Source organism: Vitis riparia, chromosome 7 (genome assembly GCF_004353265.1).
Source record: "Vitis riparia cultivar Riparia Gloire de Montpellier isolate 1030 chromosome 7, EGFV_Vit.rip_1.0, whole genome shotgun sequence".
Taxonomy (NCBI): Eukaryota; Viridiplantae; Streptophyta; class Magnoliopsida; order Vitales; family Vitaceae; genus Vitis; species Vitis riparia.
The window spans coordinates 27743285-27766823 of NC_048437.1; the positions used below are offsets into that span (position 1 = coordinate 27743285).

Genomic DNA, 23539 nt, shown 5'->3' on the forward strand with positions numbered 1-23539 from the left:
GTATATGGCGGAATATGCATTCAACTTTCTTCTTTATTATTAATTTTTGTTGACAAAGAAAATGGGTTTCGTAATTCCGTCTTTTATTGTATATTTGACATTTGACTTTACATGTTACAGTTTTATCTGCTGTGGGTGGCATCAAGGAAGTCACAGATTCAATGACACAAGGTAATCTTTCTCAACTTTTAAAATCAACTACTAAAATAATTTTTTTATTTAGCATTTGGATAATTTTTATATAATTTTTTAAAAAAATTATTTTTTCAAAAAAAATAAAATGGAATGGTATTTTTGTAGGTCACTTTTTTTTTTTTTTTTTTTTTTAAGATTTGTAAATCTATAATTATTTTATTCTACAAAAAAAATTGAATTGAACCAAATTAATTGATAAAAATCAGATTGTCCAATTTTGACTAGTAAAGTGTAGACAAAAGTGTTGAATCCAATGGCTTATTAATTTAGAATCTTTACCCTCTTTAAGGAAAAAGAAAATAAATAAAATAATGGGTTTGCACTGTTGGCAAATTTAAAATAATCCTCGTATAATTATTCTTAATAATATTTTGAATTGTCCTCTTAATCGTGACTGATAGTAAGGTAAAAGTTTAAATTATTAAATACGATAAAAATTTCCATCATCATTTTTTTTTAATTGTTATATATAATCATATTGTTGACCATTCTTTCTTTATTTTATTTTTTTCCTCAGTTGAAAAAAGTAAATAAATTTTATTTCATGGTTCAAAGATTTGGAACTGACAAAGTTAAATAATTTTATTTAAATAATGATTCTAACTTAAATAATTTTTTTCTTGGACACAGATAGGATTGTTTGGATATCAGTAGCCATCTTGGTGTGTCTTTTCATGGTTCAAAGATTTGGAACTGACAAAGTTGGATACAGTTTTGCTCCAATAATCTGTGTTTGGTTCGCGTTAATTAGCGGCATTGGGGTCTACAACTTCATCAAGTTCGATCCAACAGTTGTTAAAGCCATTAATCCCAAGTACATCGTCAATTACTTTAGAAGGAACAAGAAAGAAGCCTGGATTTCCCTTGGTGGGGCCGTCCTCTCCATAACAGGTTTGGATGTGGATCAATAATCAATTCTCCTCCATCATTAACTTGAGAAAATTCTCAGATTGTTTTCGGGAAAATGCAGGGACGGAGGCGCTGTTTGCTGATGTTGGCCACTTCACAGTTCGATCAATTCAAATAAGTATGTGCGCTGTCACATACCCAGCTCTTGTATTGGCATATACTGGACAAGCCTCCTTTCTCCGGAAACACCATCAGGATGTTGCTGACCTTTTCTTCAAGTCCATACCACGTGAGCATTCTGGCTTTAGAGTTTGTTTTCTGTCTTCTTGGTAGTTATTTTATTGGTTGAGGTGGGGTTTCTCCGGTGCAGATGGTCTGTACTGGCCGATGTTTGTTGTGGCTGTGTCAGCGTCGATCATTGCCAGTCAAGCTATGATATCTGGGACTTTCTCCATTATCCAGCAGTCTCTCTCACTAGGGTGCTTTCCTCGAGTGAAGATTGTGCACACATCGACTAAGTATGAAGGGCAAGTGTACATTCCTGAGGTCAATTACCTTCTCATGCTGGCTTGTGTAGGGGTCACTGTAGGGTTTAAGACTACCACAAAGATCGGAAATGCATATGGTAATCTACCCACATCTTTCATATTTTCAGCTTTTCTCGAGCTTAGTGATGTTTCAAAATGATCATGATTGCGAGTCTTTGTTGGTGTAGGGATTGCGGTGGTGTTCGTGATGACCCTCACCTCATCATTTCTGGTTCTTGTGATGATCATGATATGGAAAACCCATATACTACTAGTGATCTCATATGTTGTGGTCATTGGTAGCATTGAGCTTCTGTATCTAAGTTCAGTCCTCTACAAGTTTGATCAAGGAGGGTATCTACCCTTGGCCTTTGCCTTAGTTCTGATGACCATAATGTACATTTGGAATGATGTGTACCGGAGGAAATACTATTATGATCTGGATCACAAGATTTCTCCTGAGGTGGTGAAGGAATTAGTAGGGAGCACAAACTTTAGTAGAATACCAGGATTGGCCATCTTCTACTCTGAGCTTGTTCATGGCATCCCGCCCATCTTCAAGCATTACATGGAAAATGTGCCTGCATTGCATTCAGTTCTTGTTTTCGTCTCAATCAAGTCTCTCCCCATAAGCAAGGTTCCAGTGGAAGAACGATTCCTCTTCCGCAGGGTAGACCCAGATGATATTTATGTGTTCCAGTGTGTGGTGAGGTACGGGTACACCGACATGCGATTCGAGGAAGACCCTTTTGAGAGATTACTGGTTGAAAGATTGAAGGAGTTCATAAGAGAACACACTGGAGACATGGATTCTGGAGAGCTGCAAGATAGGTTGATTAATGTTGAGAATGAGGGCGAAGAATCAAAGGAAATTGATGAAGAAAGGCTCCAAGAGGATGAAGAAAGGCGCCAAGAGAATGTTGACAAAGATATTGAAGCAATTGATAGAGCGGCACAAGCGGGTGTGGTGCACTTGATCGGTGAGACTGAGGTGATGGCGGATAAGGGCTCCGGATTAGGAAAGAAGGTCTTGATAAATGTTGGCTATAATATATTGAAGAAGAATTTGAGACAGGCAGAGAGTGTGTTTGACATTCCACACAAACGTATGCTGAAAGTGGGAATGATTTATGAGCTTTGAAACATGGGGAAGGAGATGATCAGCCGTCTCATTAGTATCAAGCATGTATAGCCAAAATTCAACACGGAAGACTTAGTTACAAGAATGAAGTTTGTAGTGAAGTTGGTGACTGGATATCATTCCAGTGGTGGTTAGAATTCATTCTTGAATTGCCTGCAGACACTCCCTTATATCAAAAGATAACTTTTACTGTCATTTCATAATTTTCTTTTTATGCTATTTTGAAGCCCGTAGTTAAGATGATCTTGCACTATATGGTTGATTTATTGATAATCCTACCAGGCAATGCTGGATCCAGATCCAGTTTGGTGGCCTTCAGCTAAAGAACTAGTAGGAAATCCAATTTTTGACAGGCTCCAAAGAAATGCCAAAACGAAGTAAGGTCATTTTGCAACAATAGAACTTTGACTGGAACTGGAAGCTATGATTAAGAGATCGTATATGCAACCACTTATATTTTGCTGGTCCAGCAAACAAGGGATGGAAAAGATTATGAAGTCAAAAAAATTTTGGCAATAGGTTTTTGTCCACTGTATGCACCATTTTTCCCCTCAGCATGGTGCAGATTTTGTAAATTGTCAAAGAAAACCTTGAGGACGCTGTAATTTTTATTTTGATGGAATGCAGTGCTAATGAAGAAGTCACTTTGATTTTGGTGTAGCTGGTTGTAACATGAAACAGATACTCCGTTGTTGACATGAATATATGTCTTTGCCATACAATATCAACTGTTTGTTTCTGCCAATGGACACCCCCATGGTTTGAACACATGTTTTAATGAATTATTAGATGCTAGAAAGCAAAGGTTTGTTCAGAAAAGTGCAATAATTGTTACCCAGTTCAACACAATATCTTATGTTTGGCTTATGCAGCCTAACAAATGGGCTTTGTTGTAAGCATCCGAGAACCTAGTATGAATGAGAATTAAAAACTGAGACATGGCGTAGCCATCGCTGTTCTTAATATCAAATAAATGTATATTTGGTAGTTTTCTAGAATCATGATTCAAAATCGCAGTATCGTTGGCATTCAAGCTATATGCAAAATAAGATACTTAAGAAGATCAAAAAATATAAAAATAATTTTTAATATAATTAAATGAATTAAAAAACTAATAAACTTAATAATAAACTATTGACATAATAATAAATGAAATAATTTCTTAAATTATTAATAATAAATTAACATATAAAGTAATACACCTTATATAATATCATTACCATGTAAAATAATATATTACCTAAATTAAAGTAATTCATATCGTATTTAATATATAAAATACTAATTTTCAAATTTCCAATTCCAAATGCAATTAGCATATAAGGTAAAATGACGCAATTACATGAACCTTTGAAATAATAAATCATTTTTATATAAGACAATACATTAAGTCATTTTCTTTAATTCTCAATCTCAAACATCACTTACTCACACCATAAGATACCCAGTTTGCAGAGGCAAAAGCCTCTCTTTAATACACAGCCAAACAACACTATGGAGATCGAGCAAGGAGAGGCAACACCAACATGCAACACAAACTACATCACTAACACGAAGCTTTCTTTCTTCTTCTTATCCTTCACGGTTATGGGTCTTGAAAAAAAAATTATTTTTAAGAGAAACTCTCATATTTATTAGAGATTTCTCAGTTTTTGTTGCCTTTTATTATGATTTGAAAAGAAAAAAAAAATTGGTTTAATATAAGAATATTTAGATCTTAAAAGATTGAACTCGTAATTTCAACTTGAGTCCACTCAGAATCTCAAGGCAATCTAGTTTAACCGGTTCTTAGTTGGGTCTGTGTTGAAGATGGTACCGGGTATCGGACTTGGTGTGGAAAGGTTCGAGGCGGATACAACTCGGCCGATTACTGCAAAAAGCATCCAAGTATTGTCACTCTTAGGCACTTAAAAGTCTCTTTTGGGCCCTTTATCTCCTGCAGTAGATATCACTGGATTAGAAAGGGGTATGGGGGAACCTCTGAATATCGCCTGAAAAAAGTAAGGGCAACTAGTTGAATTTTTGTGATGTTAGGTGTATGATAATAATTGTCACCCTAAGATGTCTTCACATACACATTTTTCTTTGGAGGGGGACCATGATAACCTAAGCATGGGGGAGAAAAGCTTATGAAATTTATAAGGGGTGAAACGTTTAGTAGACACATTTTATAGTGCACGAGGGCTAGTTATCCAAAATGGACAATATTTATACTAGTCCCAGTTGAAAATGAATGAAATTTTGCATCCTATGAACCCACCCCCATCTTCATGGACCACAAATTTGAGGAGCAGTGGTCCATGTGGATGTAATGTTAAACAAACATGGTACTCATTTGAATACCAAAAAGGTCACCTCCACTGCCCTTCAATGCCACAAAAGGTATTGATTCCAAGATAACATATGCACACAATTGGAAGTCTTGATAGCTGCCCAGCTTCACCCCCACCACCAAATCAAAGACTTACATCTCTACCCATTTACAATTTTGTTCTCTTTCGTATTGGGTTAATCTCAGTGCTTTCTGAATGGAAAAATGCTTAGTAGTATCAAAACTTATGTCTCAATCCTGTCAAAAGCTCAGCCAAATTTGGCTTTTACTCTCATGTGTCATTTGTTCTCATTAGTTGTATTATTGTAGATGAACCCAATGTATTACCAACAAGGCCTCATTATTATTGCTACGTAATAATTTATGGAAACAACTACTCATTGGTCAAGTATTGGTGTAAGAATATTCCCTGAGGTTAGAGTCATGAGAGAGAGAGAGAGGTGGAGAAAGAGGGGATTCTTGATAAATGTACTGCTAAGGAAAATAATTCCAATTCTACGGCACTTTTGAACACGTAGGATGAGATATGAAAACCCATTCCCCCATTTCCATTTCCCTTCCATCAAAACTCCTCTGCCCGAAAACCCATTATCCTGCACGCTGATCATGGGGTGGAGATCCTTGCCTCAACACCAATAGGAAGGAAGTGAAGTACAAATCTGAGAAACCATTGCCCCCAATGTTTTTTGTAAGTTTTGTGGTTATATTTGGTGGTGTGGTTGTGTTTGGTCACCGAGAAAGTGTGGGAAAGTTGTAAAAAAAATAAAGTTTTCGTTTTTTTTTACAATGAAACTGAGTAGACTAAAAATTATGGAGAAAGTTTTAATTTTTTTGTGGTTCGTCTTGTTGTGATTCTGTTTGGTTGCCAAGAAAGTGTGGGAAAGTTAAAAAAAAAATAAATTTCCCAATATTTCCTACCAGTCCAGCCTGCACACAGGATACAAAATCTGTCCATTTTTTTTTTATAAAAAAACATAAATGCTATTTGGTAATCTGATCATGATTTGAGGGGAAAAGTTGTGTTTTTCAACCTGGCTCAAAAATCGTGGATTTAAGGTTTGTGAAATTTAAATCCAATGGCACAAAAGCAAAGAGACCCTAAAACAAATCAAGAAAGCACAGAGCAAAAAAAAAAGACATTTTTTTTGTTTGTTTTTGTTGGGGGTTTTGCATGGATTTCCTCGAAAATCAAAAGAGGTTGAATTTTCCCGGAAAGCGAATGGGGGGTGGATTTTCTTGGGAATCAAACGGGGGTTGCAAAAAAATAAAAAATAATAACCTTATTAGATTAGTACTTGCAAGAATTGAAATTCAAATTTAAATTCAAATTCAAATCCAAGGAGATTCTTTACTGGGCAAAATGGATATACTAACTTTTTATTTGTTAAAATAAAAAATAAAAAATGCTATCTTTTTATTTGTTAAAATTAAAAATAAATAAGAGACATCTTCAGGTTATTATTTGGCAAAATTAAAAATACTATCTTTTTATTTGGCAAAATATTGATTATAATGTATACAGGTGATAAACTTTAAACATTTGGTTGTACGGTAGGTAATACTAATTAAGAGATAGAATTATTTTTTTTTTGTCTTTTATGGAAGGTGTCAGTATAAATTCGAAATTTTCTACTATGTATGGAAATTGTGGAAAGTGTCAGTATAAAGCGAAATTTTTTAACAAATAATGAAAATTGTGGAAAGTGTATCTTGAAGAGACACATTTAGTATAATTTTATTTTTTGGGAATTGTAGAATGTCCCTTTTCAAAATTCGAAATTTTCACTGAAAAATTGTGGAAAGTGTCTCTTTAAGAGACACTTCAGTATAAACCCAAATTTTTAAAAATTATGAAAGACGTTCGAACATAATTCCATTTTTTTTTGTAATTATGGAAGGTGTCTCTTGAACAAGCACTTTTAGTATAAACCCAATATTTTTTAACACATTTCACAATTCTCAAAAAATGGAATTATATTGAAGGTGTCTCTTGAAGAGACACCTTTCATTATTTTAAAAAAATTGGGTTTATATTGAAAGTGTCTATTGAAGAGACATTTTTCACAATTTTCATACATTGAAGAGAGACATCTTTAACTTTAAAATCAAATTCATAAAACATTCAAATTTGTCAAATTGTGGAAAGTGTCTCTTCAAGAGACACCTTTAATGCATATTGGATTTTTTGCCACGAGAAAAATGTTTTTTTTTAAGAGACACCTTTAATATAAATCAAATTTTTTGAAATTGTAGAAGGTATCTTTTGAAGAGACACGCTTAAATTCAATTCTTTCATGATTTTGAAAATTGTGGAAGGTGTCTCTTCAAAAGACACCTTTCATGTGGCCAAAACTGCCATAAATCTATCAATATTTTCACAACTACCATTTTTTAATTATAATTTTTTAAAATTGCCGCAAAAGTTAAAAAAGCCCGACAAAGAGGTGGTGACATATTTTATTTGGCAATTTTGGCATTGATACTCTGACCACTCGCTCATGTTTCCTCACCGGCCAACACCAGCAGACCAATCATGGTTCATTTGAAAAAATATATACATTTTATGTATATTATGTGTATATATATATATATATATATATATATATATATATATATATATATATATATATATATATATATATATATATATATATATATATATTAATCATAATAAAATTACTATAAATAATTTTTTTTTTTTTTTGTGATTGTGACTTTTATATAATAATTATATATAAAATAAATATACATTTTTGAATAAAATTAGCAAAATTTTAAAATAAAAAATACTTATACAAATTATCAATATTTTTTTGTCATTAAATACATCCAAATTAAATGATAATGCGTAAAGTATGTTTTCAAATTATAAACATTATTGTTAAATATCACAACTATGCATATATCATAATTTATTTTATATTATTTTATATAATTGAATTAAATAGATCATAATTTTAATATTACATATATTTCAAATTAGACATATTATAATTAAATATCATAATATTATTATGAAATAATATTTAATATAATTTAATAATAAATATACACTTATAAAATTCATATTTTTTTTATTGATGTATATGATATTATCATCAAATATGATAAATCATATTATACATATATTAAAATTTTCAACAAAACAATTTTAAAATATCTATTATACTTCTAATTACATTTTTATAAGGTTTTTTTTATATATTTTCATAAATTTTTATCATTGGGTACAACCCGTCATTCTATTTCAATAAAGGATTAGAGATTATATACATTAGTTAATGAATTCTAATTTTCTCTTCTATCAAAGGGATGAGAGAGATTGAGGGGCGATGATGTATTTTATTTGATAATTTTGGCATTATATTTCAATCCACCATTTCCATTTTGGAAAAGAATTAAACATTATATTAGTTAATGAATTCTGAAGAATTCTATCTCTATGAATGTAAATGAGCAATAACCAATGTTCTCTACTTTGATGAGAGAAAGAGCGTCTTTTCCATTACGAAAAGGAATTAGACATTATGTTAGTTCATGAATTTGACAAGAATTCTATCTCTATAATATAAAGGAGCAATAACCAATTTCTTTTTCTATCAAGTGGATGAGAAAGATCAATAATTTTATCTTTTTATTTTTTATTTTATTTATTTTTACTTTTTATTTTATTTTTATTTTTATGTTGTGTTCATTGAACTTTTCTATAATCATAAAATAGATGGTACTTAAAATTGTCAAAGAGAGAACTTATATTGTTAAAAGATACTATCCGAATTATTAAAGATAAAGATTGTATCTTTGACCAAAGTGTATAAAATGTTAACATGCTAATTATTTTTAAAAAGCTACTTAGATTTGTATTTTTTAAACTCCGGATTGTTGTGATTTTTTATATATTATATTTTCCAAACAAGACCTATGGATATATGCAATCCATCTGAGGGTCAACCCTAGGCTTCCTGTAATCTGTGATGATGCAGAAAGAATACATGAAACATGTGACAATACATGAAACATGTGACTATGATGGATCTGCACGTGATGCTTCATAATTTTCACCCCATGGAAAGTTCATGGAGCACTACTCTCCCATGCATATTTCATGGAAGAAAATATTGAGATATATGGGTGATATATTGTGTATCGAAGGTTATAGAAACAATATCTAGTAAAGAAATATTGTTCTAGTAAAATTTCGGGAAAAATCTTAAAAAATCGACGATATTTCGTAATGAATCATCGATTTTTCCTAATATATAAAAAAAAATACGTGTAACACGTGACTATGATAAATGTATATTTATAAAATTTATATTTTTATTGATGCATATGATATTATTAATACATATATCAAATTATTTAATAAAACAACTTGAAAATATCTATTATACTTCTAATTACATTTTTATAAAATTTTTCTTATATTTTTATAAATTTTGATCAATTTTAGGCCTATTGATATTTTTTTCCAAATTATCCGTCAATATATTTATAAAATCGAAGTACCAATATATCTGTGATTACCTATATTTTCACCCCATTACAATTCACTCATCGTCTTTTGTTGGACACCTCTCAACTTTCTAAAATGTGGCAATAGCGAGAAGGGAGTATGTGGTCTTTGCCACAATCAAGGGTAGGGTTGTGCTCGTCTCAAATTTATTACTTATTTTTAAATAATAAATTTTGGGTATATGTTAATGTGCAATCAAATATAGTCAAATATGAAAGATTAGAAATATTTTTTAAAATCATTGTAAAAGGAATTTTTAGTCTAATTAAATCTAATTTTATTCATTAAATGTATGTGATAATAGAAGAAAAATAATGATGCAAAAAATTATAAATATAATTGTGGACCCCGCATTTCGGCTCATGCGTTTCCCACTCGATGGCGAGCTCGATTTTACTTTAAAAATGATTTTATATTGGTTAAAAATGACAGTGGAGTCGCCACTTATTTTTGTTTTATTTTTAAAAGGGTAAACAAAATAAGAAAGAAAAACCCTAAGTGTGACTCCTTGTTTCGGAAAAGGTGGTCTGTGAAAAACCAGATCGGGTTCGGGGGTCAGGTTACTTATCGGGAAGGTACGGTAGCGACCGTAGCACCCCTTTAAGTCCCTAAAGTCGGGTCTCTACTAATAAAATGAAGCAATCATGGTAATCAACGGGAAAGTCAATGGATACCCACCTAAATCATGCACAATATGAGAATCAAAACACGCAATATAGATTGACTAGAATGGGAGTGGATGCGTACCTCGGCCATGAGCCATAATGCGCTATCAAGAAACAGAATTAGTGCACAATTGATGAATACAAAATATAGCTTATGCATATCGGGCGCAAAACGAACTCAAGCAAAATATATTAAGCACGACGATTTATGATCAACAAGGATCAAACCTGGGGCCCCCACCAAAGCCCAATTTTTCATTCATGAGCTAGTCTCACAAATCCCGTGTTTTGGAATTATGGAGAATTCATTATTGCTTACCAGAAGATTATTTAGGAACTGAAAGGGGATTAAAACTATTCGAGTGAAAACCGGATCCCTGGAGTTTATTTGAAGATTAGATTACTTGGAGTTAAATTTAAAATATTAGAGCCTCGGTAATTAAAATGAAATTTGCCAAAGAAAATGAGTAATGAACTTTAGGGAATTAAACTGGGTAAATATAGATTTTGAAAATTGAATTTGTAATAATAATAATAATAAGGAATGAACTTTAGGAAATTGAACGACGAGAATATAGATTTTTAATAATAATAAGAAGAAATGAACTTTAAGAAATTAAACGGCTAGCGTATAGATTTTTAATAATAATAATAATAATAATAATAATAACAATAAATGATAATAATAATAAGGATAATTACAATAACAATAAGGTTTTGAAATAATAATAATAATAACAATAATGATGACAAGATTTTGAAAGTCGAATTAATGATAACAATAATAATAATGAGATTTTAAAAGTTGAATTAATAGTAATAACAATAAGGTTTTGAGGGTTTGAATTAATAATAACGATAATAATAATAATAATAATAATAATAAGATTTTGGAAAGTGGAATTAATAATAATAATAATAATAATAAGATATTAATGATGAGATTTTAAAAGGTTGGATTAATAATAAAAATAAGAATAAGATTTAGAAAGTGGAATTAATAATAATAATAATAATAAGATTAATGATAAGATTTTAAAAGGGTGGATTAATAATAAAAATAAGAATAAGATTTTGAAAGTGGAATTAATAATAATAAATAATAATAAGATTAATGATAAGATTTTTAAAAGGTTGGATTAATAATAAAAATAAGAATAAGATTTTGAAAGTGGAATTAATAATAATAAGAATAATGATAATAACAATAATAATAATAACAATAATAAGGTTCGAGAAATTGAATTAATAATAATAATGACCATGGTGATAATAATAATAATAGGATTTTGAAAAAGTTGGATTAACAATAATAATAATAATAATAATAATAATAATAATAAGATTCGAAAAATTGAACAAATAATAATAATGACAATGATAATAATAATAACAATGGTAATAATAATAACAATTGATAATAATAATAGCAATAATAATAACTAATAAAGATAATATCCGCTAATAATAATTATAATAATAATAATACCCGCTAACAATAATAATAATAATATCAATTAATAATAATAATAATAATAATAATAACGATAATAATAATAATAGGAATTAAAATAATAATAATATTCGCTAATAATAACAATAATAAAATCCGTTAATAATAATAATAACAATGTCCATTAATAATAATAATATCCATTAATAATAATAATATCCGTTAATAATGATAATAATAATAATAACAATAGTAATAAAAATAATAAGAATAGTAATAATGATAACAATAATAATAATAATAATAATAGTGTGAAAAGGGGTTAATAATAATAGGCTTTGGAGTTTAAAGGGTTTAGGATATGGGCTTTAGTTTGGGCTTAGGAATTGGAAGTGGGCTTAGCTTATAATAATAATAATAATAATGGTAATAATAGTAATAATAATAATAATAATAATTAATAATAATAATAATAGTAATAATAGTCAATAATAATAATAATTGAAATAATAATAATAATAATAGCTAATAATAATAATAATTAATAATGATAATAATTAATAATAATAACAATTGAAATAATAATAATAATAATGGTTAACAATAATAATAATAATAATAGTAATAATAATCAATAATAATAATAATAGTAGTTAATAATAATAATAATAATAGCTAATAATAACAATAATTAATAATAATAATAATTAATAATAATAATAATAACAATTAATAATAATAATAATAATAGTTAATAATAACAATGATTAATAATAATAATAATTAATAATAATAACAATTGAAATAATAATAATAATAATGGTTAATAATAATAATAATAATAATAGTAATAAGAGTTAATGATAATAATAATAAAAATAATAATAGGCCTTGGGCTTCAAAAATGGCTTCCAATAATAATAACATGGATTTCAAAAAAAATGGGCCTGGAAGGGAATAAACAAAAGGGAAATGGGCCTTGGACCTTGGAAATGGGCTAAGGGGTTAGAAATGGGCTTTGGGCTCCATCTTCTTCCTAGCTCCCCCCACGTATGGCTGCTACATCTGCAGCCACCTCCTCGCGGCGGCAGCAGCCACGAGCACCGAGGCGTGGATTCTCCAGGCGGGGTGGACGGCTCCTGAGCCTTGGTGGCGCGAGGACAACTCCGGATCTCGCCCTTCCAAACGAAGACGACGGCGTGGCTGCGAGCTATGGCAGTGGTGGCGCTGCCCCGGACAATGGCAGCGCAGGGAAAAGCGGAGCAGCGGCGGCGGCGTGGTCCTGGACGAGTGCAGCGGTGGCGTCTTGGACGAGTGCAGCGGCGGCATCATGGACGAGTGCAGCGGCGGCGTGTTTGGACGAGTGCAGCGGCGGCGTAATCGTGGGCGAGTGCGGCGGCGGTGAACTCCCGAAGCAAGACGGCGGCGTGGTCGCGGGCGAGTGCAACGTGGTCTCCACACGCCTGAAAATCTCTTCCCCCGTTTCAATAACTTAGCCATCGATGACCTCGTTCCCACAACCAACAAGGAACAGAGCAACAAACAGAGGGGAGAAACCACAGGAAACAAAGCATGATTTTTATGTAATCAGGCTCAGGGATGAATTCATACATCAGGTGCTTATGGAAGGAGTTAGGGAAACCAGAATAGAGTTAAACAGAGCACATCCGCACACGGATAAATTCCGCAAAATAAACCAACAAATCCATGACATCCAAACCGACCAACAAATCACATCCCGGAATTAACAGAAGAAGTTAGCATAATAATGTCATAACGAAGAAACATGGAGTTCACAGAAAATTTTACCTGAAAGTTTCTCCTTGAGCAAGGTATCCTCGTCCTCCAACACTTTTTTTTTCTGGTTTTGAATCCCTTCCTTCTCCTCACCTCCTCCTTTTTGATTTCCAGAGAGAAAAAAAAATCGCCGAGAAGAGCCCCCCAAACTCTCCTTTTCTTCCTCTTTTCCTTTTCTTTCTCTCTGCCACTCCTCCACTCCTCCAGCTGCTGTTCCCCTGCGAAAGCCCAAAAAAAAAAATCCGAAAAGATCTTCTTTCCCCCTGACAGCTTCTCCTCCAAGCTGTCTCTCTCTGGCCGCCACCAGCAGCTCCTCCATCCCATCCTATGGCCGCCTACAGCAGCCCCCGTTTCCTGGATGGTCAGCAAAAATTCATCATGGAAAAAAGGCCAGTTCTCTGTCCTTATGGGGGGTCTACAATAATGTTTTTCTCATAAATAGCTTAATCATTATAAAAAGAATCATTGTAATGTTTATTTTTATTTTTAAAAATAGAAAGCAAAATCAAAGAAAGCTTAGAGTGATTTTAAAAAAAAAAAACGTTTTCTTTTAAATATTAAAAATATTAGAAACGTTTTTTAAAATCACTCTAAAATGCACTTTAAGTTCAATGGTAATGATAGAAAGAAGATTTTAGGAAGGGTGGGATATCATGTTTAGTGTAGGATTGGGAATTTAAAATATATATATATTAATTAAAAAATATTTTTAATAATATACTAATTCAAAAAATATTTTCAAATTTGTAAAGGAATATAATTTGAAGTCATATCTTCAAAAAATAAATATTAATTAATATAATAAATTTAGAAAAAGCAAAACTTGAAGACGAAATTATAGGTTTATGATATCAATCATTGGACTAACATGGGCAAGTTTATTTACTGATAACGCGTTTTCCAATAAACGGTAAAAAAAAACACTCTCGGAATCTGGTTTACTCATTCATAAAATCCATGGTTTTAAAAACCGGACCGGACCGGCTGGTCCGACCGGTTGGACCGCCGACCGGTCACCATTCCGGTTCGGTTCGGTCATTAGACCGGATGGAGACCGAACCGGGATTGGACCGTTTAAACCGGCAGTCCAACCGGTGAACCGGACGAACCGGCCGGTTCTGAGGGAACCAATCGATTCTAAGGGAACCAGCCGGTTCAAATGATTTTAATTTTTTTTTTTTTGGTTTTTCAAAAGCTCATTTTCAATCTCCATATTCTAATTTCCAAAATGAATGAAGACATGAATTTTATATTTATTAGTATGCAAAAATCTTCATGAATATTCAAACATTGACATATTATGTTTTTATTTTGAGTAATTATTTAAGTGTTGTAGACCTATGGTTGACATTTGTATTATTTATTATGGACAATGTGTTAAGTTAACAACTCTTTGATAATTTGGTTATTATAGGATATCAATGGTTTGATTATTTGATAAATATTGAGTTTATTGACATTATGAATGTATAATATCTAATATTGTGTTATAAATATCATATATGATAATTGATGACTTTTACAAGTAAAAAATTTTGTGACAAAACTCAAGTTACTCAATAAACAAAGTAGATGTTGTCAAAATTTACATAGAATTTATTAAATTTTTAATTTTTTATATTATATAAAATAATAAAATATATATTTATGACGTTACCGGTTCGATAGCGGTTTGACCGGCGGTTCGACCAGTGAACCGTGAACCGGTAACTTTTCCGGTTCAATGACCGATCCGATTTTTAAAACATTGATAAAATCAAACCACGCGGTTTTCAACCGACGGTGACGGCAGGGCATGGAAGGTAAATAAGCACAAAACCAAAAGGCAAACATTTGGGAGATGCCCATCAACATCTCCCACCTTCAACTTCACTTTTTTCAGACCTTCTGCAAACCCTCCGGTCTAATCAAAGCTCTTTTCAGATCATAGAAAATGTCTTCAGATGTTGTAAACAGCGCTGACGACACCCGTGATCAAGGCCTCAAATCAAAGAAACTCTCATGGGGAAAACTGCGTCGTATGGACTCCCTAGACATGGCCACAGCCACCATGAACTATCTTTATAAAATAAATTCTTCACATATATTTTATCTTCTTGCTGTTTATTTAAACTTTATAATTTTTAATTTTTAATTTATTATGATTTGACTCAACTTATTATCATTATCGTGTGTGTGTTTTTTTTTTTTCATCAAGTAAAAAATCCTTCAAATTGTTATCATTAAATATTCAAATGTTAATGAAAGAAAAAAATATATATCATATACAGTGTTTATCCAATATTTTTGAATCAAACTAGTCATTAAACAAAAAAAAAGTTATGATTTAAGATTGAATAATTAAACTAATGGTCGAATCGATGACATCATAAATACATAATTTATATTATTAAAATTAAAAAGAATAAAAAATTCAAATATATATATAAATAAATCATTAATCAATAATATTAATTTTTTATCTTTAATATTATAAAATATAAGTATAAATATATTAATATTTTGAATGTTATTAAATGAAATATGTATAATATTTAAATGTCAATATATGTAAAATGAAGAAAAATTAATTATTTAATTTTAACTAATTTTAAAATATATTATATTATTTTTTAATATTATAAATATTTTAGAAATATATACATTTTTTTTATTTGCATTTTAAGTGATAAAGTACATGCAGCCCAAGTGGCCTTCTATGTGTTTTGCTTGATTGTAGGCCTTGAGTTCAAATCCTTAAAATCATGAATCTTGATGTGGATTGCTAACTCAATAAGCCATGAAAATCCTATATGAGATGTGGATTGCTAACTCAATTAAGGTATGACACATTAAGGGGTGTTTGGGTTGGGCTTTTATCTAATATCAAATCCTTTATGTGAGTTTTAATTCATTCATTTTTCTTACACTTAAAATCATAATCCCACATGGGACGTGGATTGCTAACTCAACAAGTCATGTGAATTAAGGTATCACACATAAAGGGGTGATTAGGTTGGGCATTTACTGGATATCATTAAATGGAAAGCGTCTTAGTTTTTTTTCTTAAAAGAGGGAGAGGAGGTGGGTTTTAAATTGGGCTCATTTAATGAAAGGAAGAGTAGGGGAATTGAACCATTCGGTTTATATGGAATTACCTGGTCCAAGCACTTCACCCGTCTAACCGTTGGTTCAATAGCTTTGGGGTTGGTTCAAATGTCCAATTTAAGTATAAAAACAATTTTAAATTGAAAACATTATGTAAGATTAAGAGCATATTTGTTGAAATTTTTAAAAACAGTTTTTAAAAAATAGAAAACAACTTTAAAAAAAAAATTTACATGTTTGGCAATTGTTTTGAAGTTATAACTTTTAAAAACAAGATTAAAAATAAATAAATAAACAAGATTCAGAGAACAACCTCTCTACTTTTAAAAGCAAAAGCATCTGAAGCTGTCCCTAAAGCTGATGAGAAGTAATGAAAGCATGGCAAAATTTGAAGATACCTTTGCTTCTCTCTGCTTTCTCTGCTTTCCTAATCAGCTGTTTGTGCTGAGCTCAAGTGTTTGCAGTCTTATTTTTGTACAGAGAGGCCTGGTCACAGACTCACGTCTACTTGTGCTAATGCAAACGTCATTTTTGGACACAAAGGCCTGGTGTTTCAGAGATCAATCAAGAAATAAATTCAATTAGATGACGCGTTTTCTACTAAATTTGAAAAATAAATTGTAAAAATAACACTCATAACCCTTTACTAATTCATAAAATCAAACCGCGCCATTGTCTACCCAGAAGCATAAAATTTAGTTGCCCATCAACATCTCCCACCTTGAACTTCACGTTTCTTCGTCACTCTTTTCAGACCTTTCTGTGCCTTTAAATGGACCCCTCTCCACCTTCTGCAAACCATCCAGAAAGTAGTTTGATTAAAGGCCTTTTCAGATCATAGATCATAGAAAATGTCTAGTAAACAGCCCTGATGAGACCCATGATCAAGGCCTCAAATCAAAGAAACTCTCATGGGGAGAACTACGTCGTATGGACTCCTTAGACATGGAGACCGGGACTGTCCATGGCCAAAGCCACCATAGCTCCCTGATATCATTTTCTTGTTATTATGTATCTGCATGCATGGCAACTGGGAAAAAGAAATTTATATATTTTATCTTTTGAATTTCTGTTTTGAAGGATACCAAGGACTGGTCTGTGATACTGCACCTGGCGTTTCAGAGCATTGGAATAGTGTACGGGGACATTGGAACTTCGCCTTGTACGTGTATGCAAGCACTTTCACTGATGGTGTCAAAGATAATGATGATATTCTGGGGGTTCTTTCTCTCATCTTCTACACCCTCACCCTCATCCCTCTCTTCAAGTACGTCTTGATTGTTTGAAGGCCAATGATAATGGCGATGGTGAGAGCTCATCATCATTAATGACCTTTGATTTTAATGAATGAATCTACTTTGATCTTCTTTTTCTATCTTTCCTTTTTCTTTTTGGTTTTCTTTTATGGCTCGAACCCATCATCATTTCTTATTAGAAAGATGCCACTTTGATCTTAAACTTTTCCCAACCAACAAGGTAAAATGGTTTATTAATTTCTTGATTCTTTTTCTTTTTGTGCCATTTTTTCTAGTGTTGGTCATTGATGAGATGAGTGGAAAACACCTTTAAAGCCAACTGTGAAGCATCAAATTGTGTGACTTACCCATTAAAATAACCATGTAGGCTCCAACTGGGGAAGGGAGACTTCCCTGTATGTGCTTAATCAATGATCAACAGTTGTGCACTCAGTCTAATGAATCTTTTTTTTTTTTTTTTAATCTTTTCTGCCCTTTCAACCCTAAATATATGGTCACATTATAACTCAAAAAAAAAGGAAAATAGTCCATTAAGCTTAGAATTTATACACTTCTTTTAAACACTGGATGAATATCACAGGAGGGACATTTGCTTTGTATTCTCTTATATGCCGATATGCCAAGGTGGGGTTGATCCCTAGTCGACAGGCTGAGGACAGAGAAGTCTCCAATTTCCGATTGGAGCTGCCTAGTAAAGGTCTGCAGATTGCATCAAAGCTCAAGTCCAAGCTAGAGAAGAGCAACTTTGCCAAGTTCTTTCTGTTGTTTGCCACAATGCTTGGCACTTCCATGGTGATTGGTGATGGTGTCCTCACTCCTTGCATCTCAGGTTAGGTTCATTTGCTGCTTTATTTTCCCTAATGAATTTATTAAAAGAGCTTTTTTTTTTCTTGTATCTTTGTTTTCACATGATCATTTTTTGGAAATACTTTTCTTACTTAGGAAAGTAAAGACCACCATCATTTACATCATCCTTTTTCAGTTAATTTGAGATTAAAAGGTTTCTTTCTTTCATCATAAATGCCTTTTCCTATTAAAATTTTTGTCACCAAAAACATCTTATGCTTAGCCTTTTTAAAAATGTGATTTAGGGCCAGTTAAAACAGATAATGGATTAAGGTCCACAAAAAGTGTAAAATTCTGTTTAAAGGTTAACAAAGATTTATAATTGAGTTGAAGGATATGATTTTTTTGTAATTCCAAAAATACTCAAAGGATATGAAAATTGTATAAAAGGAAATTATATTGTGTGACTATGTTGTATCATCTACAGTGCACATTACTTGTTTTTTTTTTTAAAACTCACATGCAAAATAAAATCTTGATTTAAAAAGTTTATTTCAATATATAACTTTAAATTATTTTTTAAATGCTATTATTAATATTAAAATTTAGTGAAAGTTTTATTAATTACTTTCAAAAATATTACTAAATGTCATATTAATAGAAAAATAAAAATAAACTAAAACTAAATTTAAATTATATAAATATTTTTTATTCAATTATAAAATATAAAAATTAAATTAAATTAGAAAAATTAAAATTTAAAAAGATATAACTAAAACTATTAATATGCCTATTATGCTTTCCTTTTTCAATTTTTTTTAATAAAAAGAGAAATGGAAAAATATTAAAATATTTTTATAAAATAAATTAAAAATGTGAAATAAATGTGACATAAATCAAAACGGGAGAGCAAAAGAGTAAAGAAAAAGAGAAATAATATATAAAAGTCAAATAACTTGGAAAATGAGACCCACAGGTGAATTTACTTTTCTTGATTTCCTTTTAGAGTATTTTTGTCTTTCATATTTCATGTCCTTAACATTAATTAAGTTAAATATATGGACCTTAGATCCATTATCTACTGTAATTAGTCTTAAATCATAATTGTTCCCAAAAAAAAAACATATCTTTTATTATCACTCAAAATTGTTTATGACTAATTAAGTAGATATATATACTGCAAATTAATTTAGTTGGATTTTAACTGACAAAGTAAATGGGTTTCGTCCTTCACTCATTTATTGTGTATCTATGGGGAATATGCATTCAACTTTCTTTTTTATTATTAATTTTTCTTATTATGTAGGAATAAGGATGCGTCTATTGTCTACTAGTAGTAGAGCAAAGAAAATAGGATTGTATATTTGACATTTGACTTTGCATGTCAAAGTTTTGCCAGAGGGTTTTTCGGTCCAATTCCCCTTTTTGGACTGTCTACCAATTGAACTAGTCTCGAGGCTTTACGGTTCGGTTCCCTTTTTTGGATTGTCTACCAATTGGACCGGTCTCAAACCGATTAAACTGACGGTTGGACCAATGACCCGAGTGAGCTGGACGCGGTTGGACCAATGACCCGAGTGAGCTGGACGGTTCTTTAAGAACCGAACGGGTCAACTCCACCACCTCTTTTTCTTTTTGGCAAGCTCACATTTCCCTTGACCCAAGGTCCACTCCTATGATGAGTCTTCTTGGCAAAATGGGCTATTAAATTAGGCAATGAGCCTTATGGTCAGGCCCAACAACCAATTAATTTGTAAGAGATGGGAAGAGGTTTATAAATCTATTTATGTTTCCTCTCACTTCCAATGTGGGATCAAGAAATGTAAGGAAAAACTCAACATTTTTTGTTGCAAGCAGGAAAACTTGAACCATAGACCTCAAGGTTTCTAAATACAACTTTCTTTATTATTAATTTTTCTTATTAGGTAGGAATTAGGATAGGTTTCTTGTCCATTTGACTTTGCACGTCACAATTTTATCTATTGTTTTAAAAACCGAACCGATTAAACCAACGGTTGGACCGATAACCCGGGTGAACCTATCAAACTGTAGGTCAGAGGGCTTTCTGATCCCGTTCCCCTTTTTGGACCATCTACTAATTGGACCGGTCTTGAACTGATTAAACCGATGACTCTTTTAAGAAAAGAACGAGTCAACTCCACCACCTCTTTTTCTTTTTGGCAAACCACATTTTTTTTGTTGCAAGTAGGTGGACCTGAACCATAGACCTCAAGGTTTCCCAATAGAATATTATCCACTCTACTACAACATCCTTACATTGAAATTTAACAAGGAACAACTATATAAGTTATTTTAAAAAATAATATAAATATATATACATATATATATATATATATATATAATTACATAATACAATTTGTTTTTTCATTTTCAATATGTTTTAATATTTAAATACGATTTTTACCATTTCCTTTTCATATTTAAATATTGTATATATTTTATTTAATAAATTAAAAATGTTAATACATTTATATAAAATAAATAAATAATATTATAAATATTATTAATTTTTAATTATATGTATTTAAAATTATTTTTAATATTAATAAAATATAAATTATATATTTATGACATCACCGATTCGACCGTAGTTCGACCACCGGTCCGACTAGTGAACCATGAATCGATAACTTTTTTGGTTCAATATCCGATTCGATTCTAAAAACATTTGTTTTATCTACTACGGGAAGCCACGGATTCAATTATACAAGGTAATCTTTTTGAACTTTTAAAGTCAATTACTAAAATAAATTTTATTTATGTTTGGATAATTTTTGTATAAATTTTTTTTTAAAAAAAATTATTTTTACCAAAAAAAAAAATAAATGGTATTCTTGTAGACCAATTTTTTTTTTTACAAGATTTATAAATCTATAATTATTTTATTCCATTTAATTAAATAACCCTACAAAAAAATTGAATTGAATCAAATTAATTGATAATAAATGAGATTGTTCAATTTTGACTAGTAAAGTGTAGACAAAAGTGTTGAATCCAATGGCTTATGTTAATAGCTTTTGGACATTTCAACTGCCCTTGTTAACTTGGAATCTTTCCCTTCTTTTTAAGGGAAAAAAAAAAAAAAAAAACCAATGGGTTGGAACGGTAGACAAATTTAAAATAATCCTTTCAAATTACAATAATATCCTTGTAATATATAATTATTTTAAATTTAAAATAATCCTTTTCAAATTACAATAATATCCTTGTAATATATAATTATTTTTAATAATATTTTGACTTGTCCACTTTCTTAGTCATGGGAGATACAAAAGTAAAACTCTAAATTTTTAAATAAAATAAAATTGTATTTAAAGATAATATGTGACTTACCTTGAGTGACTGCCTATTTGATAAATAATATGCACTAAACAAATATATAGTAAAATTATAAAAAAATATTTTTATAAACAAATTAACTTTAATTATTTTATTTTAAAATTTCATTTAATTAATCACTAAAAATATAAAACCTGTCATTATAATTTTCTTAATTGTCTTTTTCTATCATTTATATATTAATTAAATATAAAATATAAATATTAAAAAAATTTATGCATATATCATCATTTATTTTATATCATTTAATATAATTGAAATTAAATGAATTATAATTTTAAAGTGAGATATATTATAATCAAATATCATAATATTATTGTCAAATAATATTTTATATAATTTAATATATTTATAAAATTCATTTTTTTATGGACGCATACGATATTATTATCAAATATGATTAATTATATTATATACATAAATTCTTTTTTTTATAAAACAATTTTAAAATGTCAATTATTATTTATTATATTATTTTTAGAGTTTTTCTCAATATTTTCATAAGTTTTGATCAACTTTAGACTACCTATTTTTTTTCCAAAATATCCGTCAATATATATCCGATATATCCTATATATCCGTAAAATTGAAATACCGATATATATATATATATATATATATATGTGATTACCGATATTTTCATCAATAATTGGTAACATTGAGCTTATGTATCTAAGTTCAGATCAAGGAGGGTATCTACCCTTGGCCTTTGCCTTAGTTTTGATGACCATAATGTACATTTGGAATGATGTGTATAGGAGGAAATACTATTATGATCTGGATCACAAGATTTCTCTTGACATGGTGAAGGGAGGATTCACCATCTTCTATTCTGAGATTGTTCATGGCATCCCACCCATCTTCAAGTGTTACATGGAAAATGTGTCTGCATTGCATTCAATTCTTGTTTTCATCTCCATCAAGTCTCTTCCCATAAGCAAGGTTCTAGTGGAAGAATGGTTCATAAGAGAAGAGATGATGATGACCCTAACATTAACATTAACATTAACATTGATGTATGGGTACATTGATGTGCGATTCGAGGGAAAGCCCTTTGAGAGATTGTTGGTTGAAAGACTGAAGGAGTTCATAAGAGAAGAGATGATGATGACCCTAACATTAACACACAGTAATAAAGACATGGTTTTTGGAGAGCTACAAGATGGGTTGATTAATGGCGGGAATGAGAGCAAAGAATCAAAGCGAATTGATGAAGAAAAGCGCCAAGAGGATGTTGACAAAAATATTGAAGCAATTGACAAAGTGTCACGAGCAAGCGTGGTGCACTTGATTGGTGAGACTGAGGTGATAGCGAAAAAAGGCTCTAGATTAGGAAATAAGGTTTTGATAAATGTTGACTACAATATCCGAAGAAGAATTTGAGATAGACAGATAAGGTGTTTAATATTCCACACAAGCGTATGCTGAAAGTGGGAATAATTTACGAGCTTTGAAATATGGAAATCTAAGCAAAATAGAGAAGAAGCTAGTGAGAATAGCCAAATAATTGTAGCAACAATACTTCTCTTCTCGAGCATGTAGTATTAGCTAATTCATTACAATAGATTTTCTTTG

At 30.7% G+C, this 23539-nt stretch overlaps 2 protein-coding genes and 1 pseudogene across 2 annotated transcripts in view; 2 read left to right on the forward strand and 1 right to left on the reverse strand.

The window, feature by feature from the left end:
• Nucleotides 1–3330, forward strand: part of LOC117918584 (potassium transporter 5-like) — a gene marked incomplete at its 5' end in the record, with an annotated part of 29758 nt that extends 26428 nt beyond the window's left edge. Inside the window, 5 exons of the mRNA XM_034835339.1 lie at nt 121–171; nt 826–1086; nt 1166–1333; nt 1415–1669; nt 1760–3330. Coding sequence (XP_034691230.1) covers nt 121–171; nt 826–1086; nt 1166–1333; nt 1415–1669; nt 1760–2712 — 1688 coding nt within the window. The remainder of the gene's footprint in view (nt 1–120; nt 172–825; nt 1087–1165; nt 1334–1414; nt 1670–1759) is intronic.
• A 9243-nt stretch (nt 3331–12573) lies between these two features.
• LOC117918585 lies at nt 12574–13828 on the reverse strand. Its single transcript, XM_034835340.1, has 2 exons — nt 13488–13828; nt 12574–13141 (listed from the first exon to the last, which is right to left on the reverse strand). The coding sequence occupies exons 1-2, from the start codon at nt 13792–13794 to the stop codon at nt 12738–12740; spliced, it is 711 nt and encodes a 236-aa protein (XP_034691231.1). The 5' UTR covers nt 13795–13828; the 3' UTR covers nt 12574–12737.
• A 3112-nt stretch (nt 13829–16940) lies between these two features.
• Nucleotides 16941–23418, forward strand: LOC117918230 (annotated as a pseudogene).
• Nucleotides 23419–23539: the final 121 nt, after the last annotated feature.

Bases quoted from the DNA above. Each gene is read 5' to 3' on its own strand.
- LOC117918585 (XM_034835340.1), bottom strand. From the start codon at position 13,794: ATGGAGGAGCTGCTGGTGGCGGCCAGAGAGAGACAGCTTGGAGGAGAA. The intron at 13,142-13,487 runs GTAAAATTTTCT...AGAGATTTTCAG, and splicing joins GCTCAAGGAGAAACTTTCAG to GCGTGTGGAGACCACGTTGC.